This window comes from Littorina saxatilis, linkage group LG16 (genome assembly GCF_037325665.1).
Source record: "Littorina saxatilis isolate snail1 linkage group LG16, US_GU_Lsax_2.0, whole genome shotgun sequence".
In the NCBI taxonomy this organism is placed as follows: domain Eukaryota; kingdom Metazoa; phylum Mollusca; class Gastropoda; order Littorinimorpha; family Littorinidae; genus Littorina; species Littorina saxatilis.
Window position 1 is genome coordinate 28,866,497 of NC_090260.1, and position 22,160 is coordinate 28,888,656.

The 22,160-nt window shown below is 43.2% G+C and overlaps 1 protein-coding gene across 1 annotated transcript; it reads right to left on the bottom strand.

Annotated features, from left to right (window-relative positions):
* Nucleotides 1–1,658: 1,658 nt before the first annotated feature.
* On the bottom strand, nt 1,659–20,650 carry LOC138950763 (uncharacterized protein C56G2.4-like). Its single transcript, XM_070322488.1, has 9 exons — nt 20,186–20,650; nt 19,322–19,594; nt 12,613–12,839; nt 11,207–11,387; nt 9,214–9,318; nt 7,802–7,922; nt 5,462–5,580; nt 4,636–4,912; nt 1,659–2,550 (listed from the first exon to the last, which is right to left on the bottom strand). The coding sequence occupies exons 1-9, from the start codon at nt 20,247–20,249 to the stop codon at nt 2,277–2,279; spliced, it is 1,641 nt and encodes a 546-aa protein (XP_070178589.1). The 5' UTR covers nt 20,250–20,650; the 3' UTR covers nt 1,659–2,276.
* Nucleotides 20,651–22,160: the final 1,510 nt, after the last annotated feature.

The window sequence follows — 22,160 nt, forward strand, 5'->3', positions numbered from 1 at the left end:
AGAGAGAGAGAGACTATTAGGGTTTAACGTCCTCTTAGACCAACTGGTCTATATTGGGATAGGTATTGGTAATACGCTGAAGATATGGTGTAATACTTTGATTCGAACAAGCCCGCTGTGGCTGTCTTCTTTGACACACCAGCATTGGGTTTGTCTCGTCAAAGTATCGAAATACGACCATGATAATCAGAAACGAGAGATGATGCATGCGAGTCTTCGTGTTTTCCAAGCCCTGAGACTTTCGCTGTGAACGTGGGATCTTTTTCGTGCGCATGTGTGCACACGGGGGTGTTCGGACACCGAAGAGAGTCTGCACAAAGTTGACTCCGAAAAATAAATCTCTCGCCGAACGTGGGGATCGAACCCACGCTGATAGCGACCAAGTGGCTACAAAGCCAGCGTACTACCAACTGAGCTACGTCCCCGCCGAGAGAGAGAGAGAGAGAGAGAGAGAGAGAGAGAGAGAGAGAGAGAGAGAGAGAGAGAGAGAGAGAGAGAGAGAGAGAGAGAGAGAGAGAGAGAGAGAGAGAGAGAGAGAGAAAGAGAGAGAATGAGAGAGAGAAAGCGAGTGAGAGAGACAGAGAGCGAGATAGCGAGTGAAAGAGGGAGAGAGAGAGAGAGGGTGTGCGTGTGTATTTGTGTGTGTTAGTGTGTGTGTTTGTGTGTGTGAATGTGTGTGGTCGTGTGTGTGTGTGTATGTGTATGTGTATGTGTGTGGGGGTATGTGTATGTGTGTGTGTGTGTGTGTGTATGTGTAAGCCAATGTGTGTGTGTGTGTGCGTGTGTGTGTGTGCAGTGTGTGTATGTGTGTGTGTGTGTATGTCTGTGTGTGTGTGTGTATGACATTGTGTTTGTGTAAGCCTATGTGTGTGTGTGTGTGTGTGGGGGGGTCTTCACGAGGGCGTGCGAATGTGTATGTGTGTGCGTGCGTGGGTGCGTGCGTAAATGTATGCCCGGGTCTGTCTGTCTGTTTGTGTGTCGGCCTCTTTGCCTTTCTTTTCAGAATGTGTACATGTTGATTTCCCTTAATCTTTCTCAAAGCAATGTATTTGTTATCGCGTCCCGTCTTCAACATTTCAAGGACAAGTTTTTTTCCACCGCTCACAAGGCGTACAATTGCTTTTTGACGCGCTTGAGGCGCTCATGCTGTGGGTTATCTTTCAGCACAGAATTAACTTGAAATGCACTGCGTAGCTCCGCCCGTCTTCAGTAATTTCAATACGGACATGCTTTCTCCCGTTCACAAGGCGTACAATTGCTTCACTGTTGACGCGCTTGAATGGCTCAGTTTTTTAAATTTTTATTCAGCACAGAAGTAAATTGAAATGCACTGGAACGAGTCTTTGCATTGGAAATAGTTTTCACTCCGGCAAAACTAAGGCAAGGCTTTCTTTTTTTCTCTCGTAATTTTCCTCTAAGGTCATAATGTCCTTGACAAGTTCATTCTTTTCTGTGACTAGAACCAGGGCGACGCGCTTGAATATGAAAGCTGCGGACACGGACACCAGACAGAGATGGGGTAAAGACAAAGAGAAACACACACCCACGCACGCACCAAGGCACATACACACGCACACACACACACACACACACACACACACACACACACACACACACACAGACACTCAGACGGACACACACACACAGACACACAGACACACGTATGTTAACCCTTTTTATTTATTACAAAGTCTCGAGTGAAAGTGGGCAGCGTACAGAGAAAACAACAAATCAAGAAGTAAAAACACTGCCATTACCTCACAGGAATCAAACAAACCAAAAGATAAACAAACAATAAAACAAACAAACGAACGAACGAAAAAGCAAGCAATCAAAGAAACAAAGAAAGAAACAAACAAGCTCAGCCTTATGCACACAAAAATACCAACATTTTAATCCAGCTAAAAATGTGACATAAATAAGAATAAATGGTAAGACGACAAACTTTCGCTGTGTTCTGTTTCCATCGTGTTCACTACATTAGGGTGTGCACGTTAAAGATCCCACGATTGACAAAAGGGTCTTTCCTGGCAAAAATGTAGAGGCATAGATAAAAAAAAAAAATGTCCACCAAATACCCGTGTGACTTGGAATAATAGGCCGTGACAAGTAAATAGTCGCCGTAATGGCTTGAGATTTACTGGCCGATGTGAATGCGTGATATATTGTGTACAAAATTCCATCTCACACGGCAGAAATTAATGTGAGAAGCGCGGAGAGCACAGTGAATTGTGGTTCGCGCTACATAAGCTCTCATAATAAATAAATAAATACATTTAAATCATCGTCAGTGACATCAGTACAAACCCACACAGCCACAATACCCTGACTGACAATCTCTCAAAATGGGCACCGTTGGAACATGTGTCGACAGATGTCTGACAAGGGCTGGAGTACTCAGGGACACCGAGACACGCCGCCGCTTCCGGTTGTAGGTTTTCCAAGACCGCTTGCTGACGTGAGTAAAGGTCGGGTGACGTCACGAACCAGCTTGCGGCCTCGACCTTCATACCCAGTTCTGTCATGAGCGCCGTCAGGTTGAAGCGGCATCTGGGAATAAGAGAAATTGTCAGGCAGGGATATAACGTTGAGATGTGACGTGATGGGTCGAGACGTCAGCATCATCATCATCATCGTCATCGTCGTCGTCGTTAGTTTTCATCATCATCATCGTCACAGTCGTCATAACTATTTTTCATCAGCACCAAATAACAACTTTTGTCATCATTTTCACGAGTTTTAAGTCACAATCAGATCGGTAACCAAAAATAAACAAAAACCACAAATACATGGCAGCTATTAATTGTTAGACCTCTCTACCTGTGATAATGTTAAACAAATAAGGCAGAGTGCTGTTTCTAAAGAGATCTGATAAACAAAGGGAAGTAAACGCCCTTAATGCATACGACATGTGTAATAGAGTAAGTGAGAGTTATTGGGAACCATTCTCCTGGCACCTGAGAGAATTACAAACATTGACATGAACACTAGCGACTTTCATCCTCATTTCTGCCAGGAGAATGGTTCCGAACGACTCTCACTTACTCTATTACACATGTCGTATGTAAACATAGCGCTTACTTGCCTGTGTTTGTCAGACCTTCCCATACCTGTGTTTGTCAGACCTCCCCATACCTGTGTTTGTCAGACCTCCCCATACCTGTGTTTGTCAGACCTTCCCATACCTGTGTTTGTCAGACCTCCCCATACCTGTGTTTGTCAGACCTTCCCATACCTGTGTTTGTCAGACCTTCCCATACCTGTGTTTGTCAGACCTCCCCATACCTGTGTTTGTCAGACCTCCCCATACCTGTGTTTGTCAGACCTCCCCATACCTGTGTTTGTCAGACCTCCCCATACCTGTGTTTATCAGACCTCCCCATACCTGTGTTTGTCAGACCTTCCCATACCTGTGTTTGTCAGACCTCCCCATACCTGTGTTTGTCAGACCTCCCCATACCTGTGTTTGTCAGACCTCCCCATACCTGTGTTTATCAGACCTTCCCATACCTGTGTTTGTCAGACCTCCCCATACCTGTGTTTGTCAGACCTCCCCATACCTGTGTTTGTCAGACCTCCCCATACCTGTGTTTGTCAGACCTCCCCATACCTGTGTTTATCAGACCTCCCCATACCTGTGTTTGTCAGACCTCCCCACACCTGTGTTTGTCAGACCTCCCCATACCTGTGTTTATCAGACCTCCCCATACCTGTGTTTATCAGACCTCCCCATACCTGTGTTTGTCAGACCTCCCCATACCTGTGTTTGTCAGACCTCCCCATACCTGTGTTTGTCAGACCTCCCCATACCTGTGTTTGTCAGACCTCCCCATACCTGTGTTTGTCAGACCTTCCCATACCTGTGTTTGTCAGACCTTCCCATACCTGTTTTTGTCAGACCTTCCCATACCTGTGTTTGTCAGACCTCCCCATACCTGTGTTTATCAGACCTCCCCATACCTGTGTTTGTCAGACCTTCCCATACCTGTGTTTGTCAGACCTTCCCATACCTGTGTTTGTCAGACCTCCCCATACCTGTGTTTGTCAGACCTCCCCATACCTGTGTTTGTCAGACCTCCCCATACCTGTGTTTATCAGACCTCCCCATACCTGTGTTTATCAGACCTCCCCATACCTGTGTTTGTCAGACCTCCCCATACCTGTGTTTGTCAGACCTCCCCATACCTGTGTTTGTCAGACCTCCCCATACCTGTGTTTGTCAGACCTCCCCATACCTGTGTTTGTCAGACCTCCCCATACCTGTGTTTGTCAGACCTCCCCATACCTGTGTTTGTCAGACCTCCCCATACCTGTGTTTATCAGACCTCCCCATACCTGTGTTTATCAGACCTCCCCATACCTGTGTTTGTCAGACCTCCCCATACCTGTGTTTGTCAGACCTTCCCATACCTGTGTTTGTCAGACCTCCCCATACCTGTGTTTGTCAGACCTTCCCATACCTGTGTTTGTCAGACCTCCCCATACCTGTGTTTGTCAGACCTTCCCATACCTGTGTTTGTCAGACCTCCCCATACCTGTGTTTGTCAGACCTCCCCATACCTGTGTTTGTCAGACCTCCCCATACCTGTGTTTGTCAGACCTCCCCATACCTGTGTTTGTCAGACCTCCCCATACCTGTGTGACCAGTGCTGAGGACAAGAGTCGCCGCCGGTGAACTTTGCCAAGTCGGACGCGTTAACCGCCATAGCCGACTGCTGTAGCAGCAAGAACATCAGCGTACGGTCGGCCTGCCCCGTGAGAGGCAGCGGAGCTTTGTAGAGCAGGGTGGTGTCGCCGTAAGTGAGGTCACCCTGGCGGATGTTCACCACCTGCCAGTGGACGAGTGTGTCCGGGTCAGAGGTCAGGGCAAGTTCGTCCGTCACGTCCAGCAGAAGAAGAGTGTATTGGTTTTCTGTCAGCATAATTCATTGAGGTTAGGTTGGGTGAGGTGAGGTGATGAGAGGAAAGGTAAGGTAAGGTAAGGTGAGGTGAGGTGAGGTGAGGTGACGTGAGGTGAGGTGAGGTGAGGTGAGGTGAGGTAAGGTAAGGTAAGGTAAGGTAAGGTAAGGTAAGGTAAGAAACGAAGGTAAAATAAGGTCATGTCATATTGTCTTGTGATTTTAACCTCATGAGGATTCGTGTTTCTTTCTCCCCCCCCACACACACACATACACATACGCACGCACGCACGCACGCACGCACGCACGCACGCACGCACGCATGCACCCACACATACACACACACACACACGAACAAACACACACACACACACGCATGCATGCGCACACATACACACACACATACGTACTAGCACAATCACACACACACACACACACACACACACACACACACACACACACACACATACCCCCCCCCTCCCCCCTCTCACCACCACCACCACCACCTAGACAGCCGACACCTGCCTCTACCCACCCGTCAACAACACAAATGATAAACTTACTATAGTAGTAATATGTGTTGGGGAAGCCGAGAGGGGTCAAGGTTATGCGGGGCACGTGACGCGTGTACACTGGCCAGATTCGTCCGTTGTCCATAGGCATGGTCATCCTGGTGCTAGATCTGTAAAATGACGTCATCATATTACGTCATTGTGCAGATGTGTTTTCCTTTTTCACCCAACTCTCCTACATTACACCTTGTATGGTCAGTTTACAGTGGAACCCCCTTTTTAAGACCTCCAACTATCTGAGAAAATCAGGTCTTAAAAAGGAAAGAGTCTTAAAATGGAGCATTTTATTTTACAAAGGTTACAAACAGACAATTTAAACAAGTCGCGTAAGGCGAAAATACAACATTTAGTCAAGCTGTCGAACTCACAGAATGAAACTGAACGCACTGCAATTTTTCAGCAAGACCGTATACTCGGGTAGTAGTTGCGCTGAGAAGGATAGCACGCTTTTCTGTACCTCGATCTCTTCGTTTTAACTTTCTGAGCGTGTTTTTAATCCAAAAATATCATATCTATATATATGTTTTTGGAATCAGGAACCGACAAGGAATAAGATGAAAGTGTTTTTAAATTGATTTCGAAAATTTAATTTTGATCATAATTTTTATAATTTTAATTTTCAGAGCTTGTTTTTAATCCAAATATAACATATTTATATGTTTTTGGAATCAGAAAATGATGAGAAATAAGATGAACGTAAATGTGGATCGTTTTATAAAAAATTGTGTTTTTTTACAATTTTTAGATTTTTAATGACCAAAGTCATTAATTAGTTTTTAAGCCTCCATGCTGAAATGCAATACCGAAGTCCGGCCTTCGTTGAAGATTACTTGGCCAAAATTGCAATCATTTTGATGGACAAATGAAGGTGTGACAGTGCCGCCTCAACTTTTACAAAAAGCCGGATATGACGTCATAAAAGACATTTATCAAAACAATGAAAAAAATATCTGGGCATATCGTACTCAGGAACTCTCATGTAAAATTTCATAAAGATCGGTCCAGTAGTTTACTCTGAATCGCTCTACACACACACACGCACAGACACACACACACAGGGACTGGGTGGCCGAGTGGTAACGCACTTGCGCTCGGAAGCGAGAGGTTGCGTGTTCAGGCCTGGGTCAGGCCGCAATTTTCTCCCCCCTTTCCTAACCTAGGTGGTGGGTTCAAGTGCTAGTCTTTCGGATGAGACGAAAAACCGAGGTCCCTTCGTGTACACTACATTGGGGTGTGCACGTTAAAGATCCCACGATTGACAAAATTAAAGGGTCTTTCCTGGCAAAATTGTATAGGCATAAATAAAAATGTCCATCAAATACCCGTGGGACTTGGAATAAAGTAAAATAAATTCCATCTCACACGGCATTAAGTCTCAGGAAACATGAATACACGCATGCAGGAAAAAAAAATATGGGTAGCGCCGTATGTATGGCAGCTCGCTTTCCCCAGGGAGAAAGCAGCCCGAATTTCCATGAGGGTAACCTCACTGGACTGTAAATCTTATCCAATCCAATCCACAGACACACACACACACACACACACACACACACACACACACACACACACACATACACCACGACCCTCGTCTCGATTCCCCCTCTATGTTAAAACATTTAGTCAAGTTTTGACTAAATGTTTTAACATAGAGGGTAGGGGGAATAAATGTAAAAACAACTGTCCTGCATTTTTACCAAAGACTGTCCTTAGAAGGGGACACAATTTCTTTTTTTCTTCAGAAAATATCGTACGGATGGCATTAATAAGAGCGGCTTTCAGTTTGATATAAGTGCACATTTACTTGGTTGTATTATAATGAAACCTGTTTCCTTCTTGACCATATGTGACCCTCCACCACGAAATGAGTCGCATGTCACCTCGCGCGGTTCTGCGCTAGGCTTAATATAAGTCCGGGGAGTGTCTGGTAACAGTGTGAGGGTCACCTTAGTCACAGGCTTATAACTCAAACAGTTTTCGTTCTTTTCTAAAACGGTTTTCACCACTAGATAGAGCATAAAACACTCTTTGTGAAAATGTAAAAACATGAAAATCATGCAAAGGTGACATGCGACTCATGTCGTGGTGGAGGGTCACATATCACTGAAAGAGTTCATATCGGGAGATACATTTGGAGAGAAAAACTAGAGCCAGATATGCACACACGCACGCACGCACGCACACACACACGTGCACACACACACACACACACGCCCCCCCCACCCACACACACAATCACACACGCACGCACGCACGAACGCACACATACACGCACATGCGCGCACACACACACACACACACACACTTATCATTTTTAATACATAAATCACTTACACAATGGTGACGTCATGGCAACAGGATTGAAAGGAGATTTCTGGTGACGTAAAGATGACGTCAAGTGACGAAAGAAGTTGCACGTCACTTACGTTGTATGACAGCGGCAAGGAAGCAAAACCTGGACAAATAGTAATAAAAACTTACTAACATACTACTGCTCTCGAAAAAATAGTCAATAGACTACACCAACATATGACTGAAACGGATGCCAGCAATTGATTACTAGCGCCAAAACCTGGGTTACCAATATCACGTGAAAATGTCTATTATTACGTGTTTTGTGCAGTTTACAATGATATTGTTAATCTTACTGTACAATAGTGAATTAAAGAATTTTGCTGTGGAAAAAAAATCCAATGAATACACACACATATGACTCAAACGTATGACAGCAATTTCTAGCGCAAAAACCTGTGTTACCAATATCACGTGAAAATGTCACGTGTTCTGTAAAGTCTAATAATAATAATAATAAAACATTCTTTTATAGCGCTGTTCACCGCCAAATGGCAGTCTCATGGCGCTTTACATTAAACATTAAAATTCAACATTTTACATATAAAAAGTTTCCTCGTAAGAAATAACATACAGGCATTAAAACAATTCATAGACAACGACCACTTATAGTTATATGAGATAATCTAGAAAAATTGTTTTTAAAAAGATGAAAAATACATAAGATAAGTAAAAGACACATAGTTACACATAAAAAGTTTGACAATAAAACAGAACTTACATAAAAGCGTACATATCTAAAACAGAACGAAGATGTAACGCAGACTGTGGGGCAACAAATTAAAGAACTAACAACAGGCATACTGTATTATAATAATACATAAGGACTTACAGGAATATTGTTTATTAAAATAATTATTGTTAATCAGTAATGTTCAGTTTTGTCCTCGGGTTAATAGCGTCAAAACCCTTGCACGCGACGTCTTTATTTCTAGAGTGATAAAATATATATATATATAGGGGCCTATATATATTTTGTTTGACGTCAAAGATTTCACGAGGCTTTGGAAGAGGTCTAGGTTCCATGAAGACGAGTGTTTGATTTCGAGGCTTCGACGCCGGGACTTTAGGAGCAGAAGACACGCAAGTACATAATGTAGGATACACAGAATACTACATAATTATGGCGTGATGTGTGGTAAAGTACCAGATTAACACTTGTTGCTTGTTCAAATATCGAGAAAAAAAACTCGCTTTAATTCGCTGGCATTTCAATGTTTAAAAAAACCAAATCTTGTAATTATGGCATCATACAGAAATGTAGCATAACTATTCTCTACAGAGTGATTTTTTGTTTGTTTGTTTGTTTGCTTAACGCCCAGCCGACCACGAAGGGCCATATCAGGGCGGCTACAGAGTGAACAATGATATATAATTATAGAGAGAATACTTACTGTTTGTTAGCATGGTGGGGCAGAGGTTCAAAAAGTTGATCTGCTTCAAGAATCCCACTGCATACGGTTCTTTTGTTACTGTCAATATGCTTACGCCAACTGGTCCTGAAATGAAAAAGCAATTAAAAGACAAGCATGCACATATCTAAAGCCCAGGTCCCACTGTGACGAATTGTGACGGCGAACTACAACGATTTGGGACTCGAGCAGAAAATCGTCGCTCGAGGTCGTTGTGGTTCGTATTACTTCGTTCTTGTTCTGCCGATTTTTTGCAATCAGTCGTGCCAAACATCGTTGTGGAAAAATCGTATTTAACTCGTTGTGGTTCGTCAAACTATTCCTGATAGTGGGACCTAGGCTTTACCCCCTTTCCCTCCCAGTCGAAATCTGTTAGAAACGGGCAGTCAGTATTTCTATTTTTAATCTTAGCTTATTTGCTATCTGTAACAAGAAGAGGAACAGCAAGAAAAACAACAACACCAAAACAACAATAACAGCAGCAACAGTTAAAACAAGAAATTCCTACGAGGTAGGAAAAACACCCCCGTCAAAGGGAAATAACCTTCTCAGTTGGTGGCAGTGACTGAGTGAGAATGGTTATTTCCCTTTGACCATTAAGATGTTCCTCTATAAGTCCTTGTATAATTTTAATCCACCAATAACTCCCTAACCGTGTGTTTAACTGGTCCCAATTTTTGTAAGGACCGTCTCAGGAATGTATAGAACCTGTTCACCAAGTTTGGTGACGATCGGTCCGTTCATTCTTGAGATCTATATGCGAACACAAACACACAAACACACAAACACACAAACAAACACATCGACCGAATCCTATACACACCCCTATACCGGGGGTGTAAAAACAAAAACACGATGAGAGCAACAACCACAATATACGTCCAAGACCATCGCAGTCAACAACAACTAAGTCCCCCAACAGTAATACGAACAACAAACAACAACACTATCACTGACGATTATGAAACGCCAACAATTACAACAATCGTTAAAGGCCCACTTCGCCTGGTTTTCAGCACGATTTGAGTTTTTTGAAAAAGAAGCCAAAACTAACATGATAAAAAACACAAGGAATGGCTTTTAACAGCATTTATGACTCATACAGATCGCTTGCGTCGCTATTTAGTGTACGTAAACCATGAACAGGTTTCAATAGATAATTCAAGGTATCTACCGTCGTTTGCGTGGTGTGTACACCTACCGCCTTTCGAATCTACTCTAGTTGTATTAATGTCGCTTGGCTTCGACGACATTTGATCAAATTCCTCAATTTCTGAAGAAATGTTGATTTACTGTGCAGATTTGTCGATATGCCCAGAGATAGGTAAAGGGACACGACCCCATGCTGTACACTTTTTAGTTGTAAGAAGTTATTTCCCTTGACGCCAAAAAACCGTAGGTTCTGCTTCCAAACATCAAATCTCATATCATCGAAACCAGTCTGTGCCGACACTCAACAACAACAACAACAACAACAACAACAACAACAACAACAACAACAACAACAACTGCGACAGGAACGACACCAACACACACAGCCTCAGTCACTACAATCAACAACACCTTGGTCCTACAACAATGACAGGAACAAGAGCACCTCCACGACGTACGACGGCGGCATCCATAACAACATCATCCATAACATCCATATCATCAATAGCATCCACAACGCAAAACAAAAATGACAGCTCCAAATAACAACAACAACAACAACAACATCACATCCACAACGACGACGACGACCACAGCTTCCGCATCAACACTCCCCAACGACACAGAAGGAGAATAACAACAACAAAAACACCACCTTCACCACAGAATCTACCACCACAACTACCACCACATACGACTACAACTACAACGACAAAACAGACAACATTACCACTACCACAACCACGACAACAACAACAACAACAACAACAACAACAACAAAAATGTGACCTAAAACAATGTCCAGAAAAACTCCAGAGCCTACCTGACAATGAAGCAAAGTCCACTATCTTGTTTGGGGCGAAATTCCTGCTCTCAGACAGAAAAGCGACGATAGCGTTTGTGACATTCGCAGAGTCGACCTCTGCTGCTTGCTCGTACAGCAAGAAGACATAAGGCTGGTCTCGATCAAGCGGACTCTTCGGACCTAGGTAGTTGAAGGCAGTCTGTTGGGAATGTAAAAGAAAGTCCTGAGTGTTAATGGTGGGTGGAACTGAAGTAAGTTTAACATTAAGCTTTCAAAAGCAGCACGAACACGCGCCGATTCGCGCATGTCCGCACACACGCAGGGACCTGGCATACAAACTCTTCATGCACATACACACACGGTAGCGCGCATACACACGAACGTGCACGCATACACACACGCACACACGCACTTACACATGCACCCAAACAATTAACTGCTTCAACATTAACATTATATCCAAAACAATTAACCACTTCAACATTATATCCAAAACAGTCAACCGCTTCAACATTAACATAATATCCAAAACAATTAACCGCTTCAACATTATATCCAAAACAATTAACCGCTTCAACATTATACCCGAAACAAACACCCTATTCACCATTAAACTCCGAACAATCAACCACCTCAACAATCACCCGCTTCAAAATTACACCCACAACAATTAACCCTTTTAACATTAAACCCATAACGAAAAGCTGTTACAACATTAAACCCAAACCAGTTAAGCCGGTTCAGCATTAAACCCAAACAATAACCCGCTTCAAAATTACACCCACAACAATTAACCCTTTTAACATTAAACCCATAACAAAAAGCTGTTACAACATTAAACCCAAACCAGTTAAGCCATATAGCACTATATAACAGGGCAGGTTATAAACACACCTCCCTCACCCGCTTCAAAATTACACCCACAACAATTAACCCTTTTAACATTAAACCCAAAACAAAAAGCTGTTACAACATTAAACCCAAACCAGTTAAGCCGCTTCAATATTAAACCCAAACATTCATCCGCTTTAGAATTACACCAACAACAATAAGCCGCTTCAAAATTACACCCAAAACAAAAAGCCGCGTCAACATTATACCAAAAACAATAGGCCGCTTCAACCTTAAACCCAAAACAATAAGCCACTTCAAAGTTGCACTCAAACAGAACCCACTTCAAAGTTGCACTCAAACAGAACCCACTTCAAAGTTACACTCAATCAGAACCCAATTCAAAGTTGCACTCAATCAGAACTCAATTCAAAGTTGCACCCAAACAGAACCCACTTCAAAGTTGCACTCAAACACTCACCCGCTTCAACTTTACCCCCAAACAAACACCCTGTTCACCATTAAACCCAACATTATACCTAAACATTCAGCTGCCTCAAAATTACACCCCGAAAATTGGGACTGCGTCAAACCTGAGCACGGTCCAAGCTTGAACCCCGAATGTTAATCCAAACACCATGCAGATTAACTGTGCCAGCGTCCCACATAATAACGGTGTAGATCTTGTTGTTCTCCGCAGTCCAGCTGACATGCGGCATTCGTTCGGTTGACCAGAAGGAAATGTTAGTGACGACGGTGGGATCCAGTGTTGTGGTGATCGCTGGCACTTGGTACGACTGTCCGCATGCTTGGTAGGATCCTTTGGTGGGTGTGAACAAAATGTTAAATGAATTGGCTATTTCAGACACATACAAAAGCATATATACACATACACAAATGTGGTGGTAAAAAGTAAGTTACCTGTTAGTACGAAATGTGCAAAAAAGATATTGTTGGTTGGTTGTTGGCGTATTTCAGTGCATTCGATTGACTGAATGATTTATCACGCCTCAGCATATGTGACCCTCCACCACGAAATGAGTCGCATGTCACCTCGCGCGGTTCTGCGCTAGGCTTAATATAAGTCCGGGGAGTGTCTGGTAACAGTGTGAGGGTCACCTTAGTCACAGGCTTATAACTCAAACAGTTTTCGCTCTTTTCTAAAACGGTTTTCACCACTGAATAGAGCATAAAAAATTCTGTAGGAAAATGTAAAAATATGAAAATCATGCAAAGGTGACATGCGACTCATTCCGTGGTGGAGGGTCACATATATACTTGGTTTCAATCATCCTTGTCATCAAATCCAGTCTCCATTTGTATTCGCCCTCCCCTTCTCAGCTTTGAGTTGCCATTACAGTAGAAAACTCCCGGATTGAAGTCTCAGACTTCCTGACTTTCAAGACCTTGTTTTTGGCTCACGTAAGTGTAGCCTATGCGATGCTAACTTTTGTCTGTCTGTGCGTGTGTATGTGTGTATGTGTGTGATAGAAACTTTAACATTTGACTGAACACCGAAATACTAATTTTACCTGGTTATTATCCAAGCAACAGCTTCAAAGTATTGAAGCAATGATCAACATTTCGTCGGCACGTATGTAGTTAAAGTGTGTATCCAAAGAAAACGGGTGGTGGTGGGTTTTTTTTTGGGGGGGGGGGGTACAAACAGGTGACTGGTTTGTGTCGTGTGTGGTATGTAGACCAGGTCAGGGGTCAAGGTTAAGTCAGATCGCGTGAAGGATTGTGGTATAGATACAGTTCTCACCCAGCTGCAGTTCGCCGATTCGGGGAAGACGATTTCACATTGTTCGGTTTCGTAGCCCCAGAAAAATAGATAAAGAAGATACCAAAGGAGATTTCCTACAGGTTGATCTGCACAGCGTGTTTCCAGTGTGTGCGCGAGGAAGCGCTGTCGAAAGCGCAGTGTCGATCTGGCAGTCGTGTCCCCGTAAGTAGGCTACAGACAGACAGATCTAGATCTAGTGTCTCCCACTCTTGCACCGTGTCACCTATGCTTACTGTGTGTGTGTGTATGTGTGACGGAGTGAATGAGTTTGTGTTACTGTTTGTCGATTTCTTACGGGAGCCTTGAAGGCTTCGCCTCTTGTTTGTCTTCAGAAAGTCTGCTTTTATTCCGCCAGTAACGTACGTATTATTTAAGATCTGATTTTCTTGCATTGTTCTATTCAAAAGGGGGTTGCGGTCCACTGTAGGTATGTCTGTTGCAGGAGGGATATACAACATTCGCATGCACTCATCTGGGTTTAAATCAATCAATCAATCAATCAATCAATGAAGCTTATATCGCGCATATTCCGTGGGTACAGTTCTAGGCGCTCTGCAGTGATGCCGTGTGAGATGAAATTTTATACGGCCAGTAGATTGCAGCCATGTCGGCGCATATTTACCTTTCACGGCCTTATTCCAAGTCACACGGGTATGGTAGACAATTATTAACTGTGCCTAAGCAATTTTGCCAGGAAAGACCCTTTTGTCAATCGTGGGATCTTTAACGTGCACACCCAATGTAGTATACACGGGGGGTGGTTTGACACCGAAGAGAGTCTGCACACAAAGTTGACTCTGTAAAATAAATTTCCGCCGAACCTGGGATCGAACTCGCGCTGACAGCGGCCAACTGAATACAAATCCAGCGCGCTACCGACTGAGCTATATCCCCGCCCCATAAATAAAGAATGTTCAGGGCTGAGGTGCACGAACCCAGAGTGGGGACCACCCAAACGGGAGAGAACAAACCGCGGGGTCTGATTCCATCAAATTAAGCCAAAAAAAAAAATCTGTTTTCGGTAACATAGGCAAAAAAAAATAGGGTCGGTAGGTCGGGATTTAAAAAAAACAAATTATTTTTAAGTTATTTTGTCAAAAAACAAAGACAGTTTATTTTATATATTTTTTCATTTTTTAAAAAAAATTTTTCTTTTTCTCCCCAAATGCCAAAAAAAAGTCTAGGGTCGCGCAAAAAAATAGGGTCGGTCAGGATACCGTAAACAGACTTTTTTTTTTTTTTTGCCTTATAAAACAAATATCAAGTTCAATTAATCCAACACCGCAGCTGGCTCCCACCCAATTGGTACATGTCTCGTGCACCTCGACACTGGTGTCTTAACCATCCTAGCCTTCCTTTTCAGTCTGCCCTTGTTATTTGGGCGGGGATATAGCTCAGTCGGTAGCGCGCTGGATTTGTATTCAGTTGGCCGCTGTCAGCGCGAGTTCGATCCCAGGTTCGGCGGAAATTTATTTCACAGAGTCAACTTTGTGTGCAGACTCTCTTCGGTGTCCGAACCACCCCCCGTGTATACTACATTGGGTGTGCACGTTAAAGATCCCACGATTGACAAAAGGGTCTTTCCTGGCAAAATTGCTTAGGCACAGTTAATAATTGTCTACCATACCCGTGTGACTTGGAATAAGGCCGTGAAAGGTAAATATGCGCCGACATGGCTGCAATCTACTGGCCGTATAAAATTTCATCTCACACGGCATCACTGCAGAGCGCCTAGAACTGTACCCACGGAATATGCGCGATATAAGCGTCATTGATTGATTGATTGATTGATTGATTGATTGATTGATTTGCCCTCCTTTCCCGTGGCACGACAAGTTTAGTGGTGCACAGTGCACCGAGAAAAACAGTTCAAACCGGATCACCTTCGCTTGCATCCTGAACTCAGGTCAAAATGAGTTCGGCTCATTCTCTCCCTGACAGGAAGGATGCCTTGAGTTTCCTTGTCTGGCAAGGAAACTGATTATAGCTTTTTGTAATGTATTATTGATGTAAGCAGATTCGCGATCGTCGATAACGATTTTTCATGGTGTTTTGTAATTTTTAAATTACAAAGGAATTGATAATTATGTAAGACAGTTTCAAGCGAGCTATTTTTCGCGGCTGTATTTACTGTGCAAACAACTCTAAATATGGCAAAAGTGTCACGTGATAATCAACCGTTTGGTTTCGGCGTTGAGCGATGTAAGGCCAACAAAAAAAAGGTCTGTTTACGGTATCATAGGCAAAAAAAATAGGGTCGGTAGGTCGGGATTTTTATTTATTTATTTTTTTTTCCAAAAAACAATATTTTTACGTTATTTTGCCCAAAAAAAACCAAGATTTTTTTTGGGTTTTTTTTTGTTCCCCAAATGCCAAAAAAAAGTCTAGGGTCGCGCGAAAAAACTAGGGTCGGTCGGGTTACCGTAAACAGACCTATTTTTTTTTTGTGCCTAATCAGAATGATTCACTTGGTCACTGGCTGTGGCTGAATAGGTTAAGAACTGTGTTCTCCTCGCTGTGGCTGACTCTTTCTTTGTTTATTATTTTGGTGTTTAACGTCGTTTTCAACCACGAAGGGTTATATCGCGACGGGGAAAGGGGGAAGATGGGATAGAGCCACTTGTCAATTGTTTCTTGTTCACAAAAGCACTAATCAAAAATGTGCTCCAGGGGCTTGCAACGTGGTACAATATATTACCTTACTGGGAGAATGTGGTCGACTGACTTGACTCGTAGTGTTTTTTTGTCAATGTTTCAGAAACTAGGTTCGTCTAGTCACCGATATGCCTTTTTACATTTAGTCAAGTTTTGACTAAATGTTTTAACATTGACAGGGAATCGAGACAAGGGTCGTGGTGTATGTATGTGTGTGTATGTGTGTGTGTGTGTGTGTGTGTGTGTGTGTGTGTGTGTGTATGTGCAGAGCGATTCAGACAGAACTACTGGACTGATCTTCATGAAACTTTTCATGAGAGTTCCTGTGTATGATATCCCCAGTCGTTTTTTTCATTTGTTCGATAAATGTATTTGATGACGTCATATCCGGCTTTTAGTGATTGTTGAGGCGGCACTGTCACGCCTCATTTTTTAACCAAATTGATTGACATTTTGTTCAAGCGATCTTCGACAAAGACCGGACTTTGGGATTGCATCAGCTCGGAATCTTAACAATTAGTTAATTAGTGTGGTCATTAAAGTTGTCATTAAAAACGATTTTTCACTTACAGATTAAAACATCACTGCATTGTATTCTTCATCTTATTCTGAATTTAGAAATATAATAGATAGTTATGTTTACTTGAAAAACGCCCTCATAATTACAGAAAATAGGTCGAGTATAATAATTATTCGCATGCTTCGCGGAGACGAAGGGTCAAGGAGATTACTTTCAGTTCGGTGAACCGATTCGGTTATCGAAGAGTAGGTTACATTTTTCTTCTTAACTACTTTTATTTATATTGTGTTTTCTTTTGAATAAATGTAACATTTGTCAAAATATCTTCTTTCCTTGGAACTTTGTTTCTAAAATTAGACATCTTATTGAGGGTCAAAGGCCTCAGCTCTACCGTTTAACTCTTCTTCTTGTTCTTCTTGTTCTTGTTTTTGTTCTTCTTGTTCTTGTTCTTCTTCTTCTTTCTTCTTTCAAATGTGTGTTAATTTCTATTGTTAATGATATTCGATACAACTGAAAACGTTTTTTTTTCTTTGTCGCTTAACCTTCAGTGGCCATATTTCATGTTTCTGGGAAAAACATGTTTGTAAGGTAACAAGTACCACGGCAGCAACCTCGTATCTTTCATAGTGTGACATATTTCCGTCCAAGTGTGGCACGAACACCTCGTCAGTTTAACTGAAGCGGTTTTGTTGTTGTTTTTGGCGCTCCCTTGAAACAAGTGAAGATTTGAGTTTTTCGCAAGAATTTGTTCTCACTTTAAAAAGTGAGATTCGAGATTTTCTCACCACATGGTCAACACATATAAGGGAGCTAACTACTGTTTTAGTTCCAAAACCTCACAAATTGAGATACGAGGTTTGTGAATTACAGCGACGTGATGTCCCCCTATCTCTGTCTACTCCAGACCCACATAGAACAAGAAATTCCTCCGAGGTAGGAAAAACACCCCCGTTGGTCAAAGGGAAATAACCATTCTCACTGCCACCAACTGAGAAGGTTATTTCCCTTTGACCATTAATATGTGCCTCTATAAGTCCTTGTAGAATCTTAATCCACCAATAACTCCCTAACCGTGTGTTTGACTGGTCCCAATTTTTGTAAGGACCGTCTCAGGAATGTATAGAACCTGTTCACCAAGTTTGGTGACGATCGGTCCGTTCATTCTTGAGATCTATATGCGAACACAAACACACAAACACATCGACCGAATCCTATACACACCCGGGGTGTAATGATCGGTTGAAGGGACGTTGGAAACAATTCTTCTTCTTCTTCTTCGTCGTTCGCTCAGACAGCAACTCCGGAGGCCCTGATGAAGGCTGCTGTACGCCGGAGGCTCTCCATGGGTCCATAGAGTTTGTCCCTCATCGGTGTGTCAGCAGGCCAGGTCTCTGCTCGCAAGTTTTGGTGTGTTGGACAGTCCTGCAGGAAGTGTTGCACTGTCATTGGAGATGTGCCACAGGGGCACGATGCAGAATCACCAATGTGGAATTTGGTATACAGGTGATGTTTGAGTCTGCAATGGCCTGTTCTCAGTCTCACAATGACCACTTGGTCATCTCTGGGTAGGAGGTAGTAGGCATCCTTTTTGTTGTAGTCTGGGTGTTGGTGGAGCCATCTTCTCTTCTGCTTCTCTTTGACTATAGTCTTGGCCTCTTCATAGGTGACTTCTTGTTCATCCTGTGGGAGCTGTCCACCTTCTTTTTCCAGTCGGTCAGCTTCCTCATTGCCCTGTATGTTACAGTGTGATGGAATCCAATTCTACTCAGTTCTCACGAGCGGGAGCACCATGTTACGTTCAACACTTGCTAAATGTATGCCTATGCCTGGTGTGCTTTCTGAGAGGATTGACACCTACACCGCTCAGCATGCCATAGCGTCCATGTTAGACAAGATATGTGAACAAAACTGACTGATTTGGATGCAGGTTTTATTGTTCTGTCTAAAGACATGCCAAACATGTTTTGTGTTAGCAGTTCTGATATTTTGTCAATTTTAACGCGAGAACCTTGATTTTGCGAATTTGAATTTGGGGGGTGTCTGTGTTGTAGGTTCCACTGTATCGACACCACGTCATGTAAACTCAATCTGTTTTCTGAATAAATTAGGGGAATAAACGGCCTTTCCAGTCATATGATTGGTTTTACGATAATCGGCCTCACCAGAAAGATCTGCCCTCAAACGCATCTGCATAGAATCAAAAAACAAGAAAGGTAAGTTGTTGGAACGTTGTTATTGACAAAATTACGTTACAGTCACGAATATATCGACCCAACAGTCTTTTAATATATATACACATATGTATAGTGGTTTTTTTTATGACGGGTAGTATAGAACTCACCAGCAGGCACATCATAAGTGACGTTCAGCACTTGTTGAATGGTGTCAACGCTTCTGTCACTGTTATCCGCTCTCACACGGGTGACGATGGACAGGTGGGCCTTGTCGTTACTCAAGCAAGCAAGATCAAAGGGACCGCCGGGAGGGCAGGTAACGTTGAAGCTGGTACCGAACCAGAATCTGTCCTCGTCTGCCATTATCTGTTTGACCGCTGCCAGACATTCTGTTGTGTTTAAGACCGGGTTGCATGGACTAAGGTGCGAATCTGCTGAGACTGAAAAAAAAATGAAAAAAGTTATTTTGAAATGTTCAGGTGTTCTATAATTATGTCTTCTAACATGCAGAATCATCATGTAACGCTCATGCAATAAGACTAGTTGGTCTTAGTAATTGTACTTATGTACGATCATGCTTTATGATCGTGTTTTGGAGTTATTAGAAATGCGATGTGGTGTCCAAAAGAAAAAGTTCCATGTTTGTGTAAATTGAAAATGGACATTCAAGTTTTCTTATCTTGTTTTATCTTATCATATACAGTGCTTTTCCTCCCCCCCCCCCCTTTTATCAGTCGTCTGACAAAAAAAAGTCCATTTAAATTTCGAAGTAATTTTCGTGTCTCTTGACAAGCGTTATAATCATGCAGGTAACTTTCCTAGATTTGTTTAAATTTTACATACCACATTCTGGCACAGCATCTTATACACAGACATGCACAGACGCACGCACACACATACACGCACGCGCAAACACCACACGAACGCGCGCATAAATGGTACGCACATTAGTTCACCATAAACTTCAGATCGGTTCTGTAATTACGGTAATTAACTGGATCATAGGCCTATGTCACAGCCACAAATCTTACCTCGCATGATAGCAGCAAACAACGCAGACCACAGCACAGCAAGGAAAGCTCCACTAGGTTCCATGTTGACCTTCCCTCTATCGCAAAACGCTTCAACTGAAAAACCAGCTCCAACGAACTTAATTCAAACCCTGCGTTTGATCACGGCGTTGTCAACATTGAGTGCAGACCTTCTGTCAATGCATGCTCTGCTTAGTCACGTTGATATGAATAAAACCTCTGTATACACACGAAACCAGCCCTATGAATTTGCACAAACTAAATTCAAACCTTGTGTGTGTATCAAGCGATTTAAACGGGTGTAGAATTTCTCTCAACAAACTTTTATGTCTGCTCAAATGTTAAAACAAACCTACAAAACCTCTTCATTAATCTGTCAGAAAAAAACCCACTGTATTCACACTGTCAATCAAACGCTAATACAACTGTTGACGTAGAATGTCGTCATTGAAGTGTCCATGCAGCGGGGCTTGGTTCTTGCGTTCTTTGGAGAGTAGCAAGCAGGCGGAGAAGTGTAAATGATCACATGCACTGCAACCGTCTCAGGGCCGGACTAGGCTAAGAGGAGGGGGGGGGGGGTTGCTAGAGGTGGTCCAGGGGGATATCCCCACTGGCGGCAGGGGCGGATCAGTTCATTTTATGGGGGGGGGGGGGGGTTGAAAAGTATATTGTGAAGATAAGGGTGCGAAGCGCCGAGCCGACGGCGCGAAGCTCCTAGCTTGCTAGGGGGGGTCCGGGGGCATGCCCCCCCGGACAATTTTGAAAAAAAGGATGCAAAATGGTGCAATCTGGTGCATTCTGAGGATGATCATTACCAGTTTCAGGCAGCAGATTTTGTCACTGATTATAACCCCCAAAATTGAAACTCAATGTAAAATAAAGAAATGCATACCTCATTCAATATTTTTATATTTTTATATTTATAAAGTGGGTCCGGAAACCCTAGAACCCCCCCCCCCCTGCTCGTCCGCCCCTGGGCGGGGTCAAGGGGCAGAGCCCCTTGTGGGGGTCAGGGGGCGAAGCCCCCTGAAACTGATGGGTAGGTCATATTCTGAGATAAGAAAATGGTCGCTCCTTGCATGAAACGGCATAAAATAAGCAATAATAAAAAATGTTTTAAATAAGTAAGGTACGTGTTCAGGCTAGGGGGGGGGGGGGGGGGGTTGCGCAACGCCCCATTGGGGCGGGGATATAGCTCAGTTGGTAGCGCCCTGGATTTGTATTCAGTTGGCCGCTGTCAGCGTGAGTTCGATCCCAGGTTCGGCGGAAATTTATTTCAGAGTCAACTTTGTGTGCAGACTCTCTTCGGTGTCCGAACCCTCCCCCCGTGTACACTACATTGGGTGTGCACGTTAAAGATCCCACGATTGACAAAAGGGTCTTTTCTGGCAAAATTGCTTAGGCACAGTTAATAATTGTCTACCTATACCCGTGCGACTTGGAATAATAGGCCGTGAAAGGTAAATATGCGCCGAAATGGCTGCAATCTACTGGCCGTATAAAATTTCATCTCACACGGCATCACTGCAGAGCGCCTAGAACTGTACCCACGGAATATGCGCGATATAAGCGTCATTGATTGATTGATTGATTGATAACCCCCCCGGTAGTCCGGCCCTGCGTCTCACGCGTTCTTTTGATGGGTGATTGTGTGTGTGTGTGTGTGTGTGTGTGTGAGTGTGTGTGTGTGTGTGTGTGTATCTGTGTGGGTGTGTGTCTGTGTGTGTGTGTGCGTGTGTTTGTGCGAGCGTGTGTGTGTGTGTGTGTGTGGGGGGGGGGGGGGACTTATGTCGGTTTGGGAGGTCGAGATTCTATAAAAGTAGCTTTTGTCAACTATGTCCCAATGCCTTTTCCGTGTATTCTGCTCTATTGAGTACACCGACATAGGCCCATGAAAAAAGTGGTGTATGTTTGGATGATTATGTATGTGTGTGTGTGTGTGTGTGTGTGTGTGTGTGTGTGTACGTGTGTGTGT

Coding starts and splice junctions, on each gene's coding strand:
- LOC138950763 (XM_070322488.1), bottom strand. CDS start 20,249: ATGGAACCTAGTGGAGCTTTCCTTGCTGTGCTGTGGTCTGCGTTGTTT. Junction 19,595..20,185: donor GTTTGCTGCTATCATGCGAG/GTAAGATTTGTG, acceptor TTTTTTTTTCAG/TCTCAGCAGATTCGCACCTT. Junction 12,840..19,321: donor CACTTATGATGTGCCTGCTG/GTGAGTTCTATA, acceptor CACCCACCAAAG/GATCCTACCAAGCATGCGGA.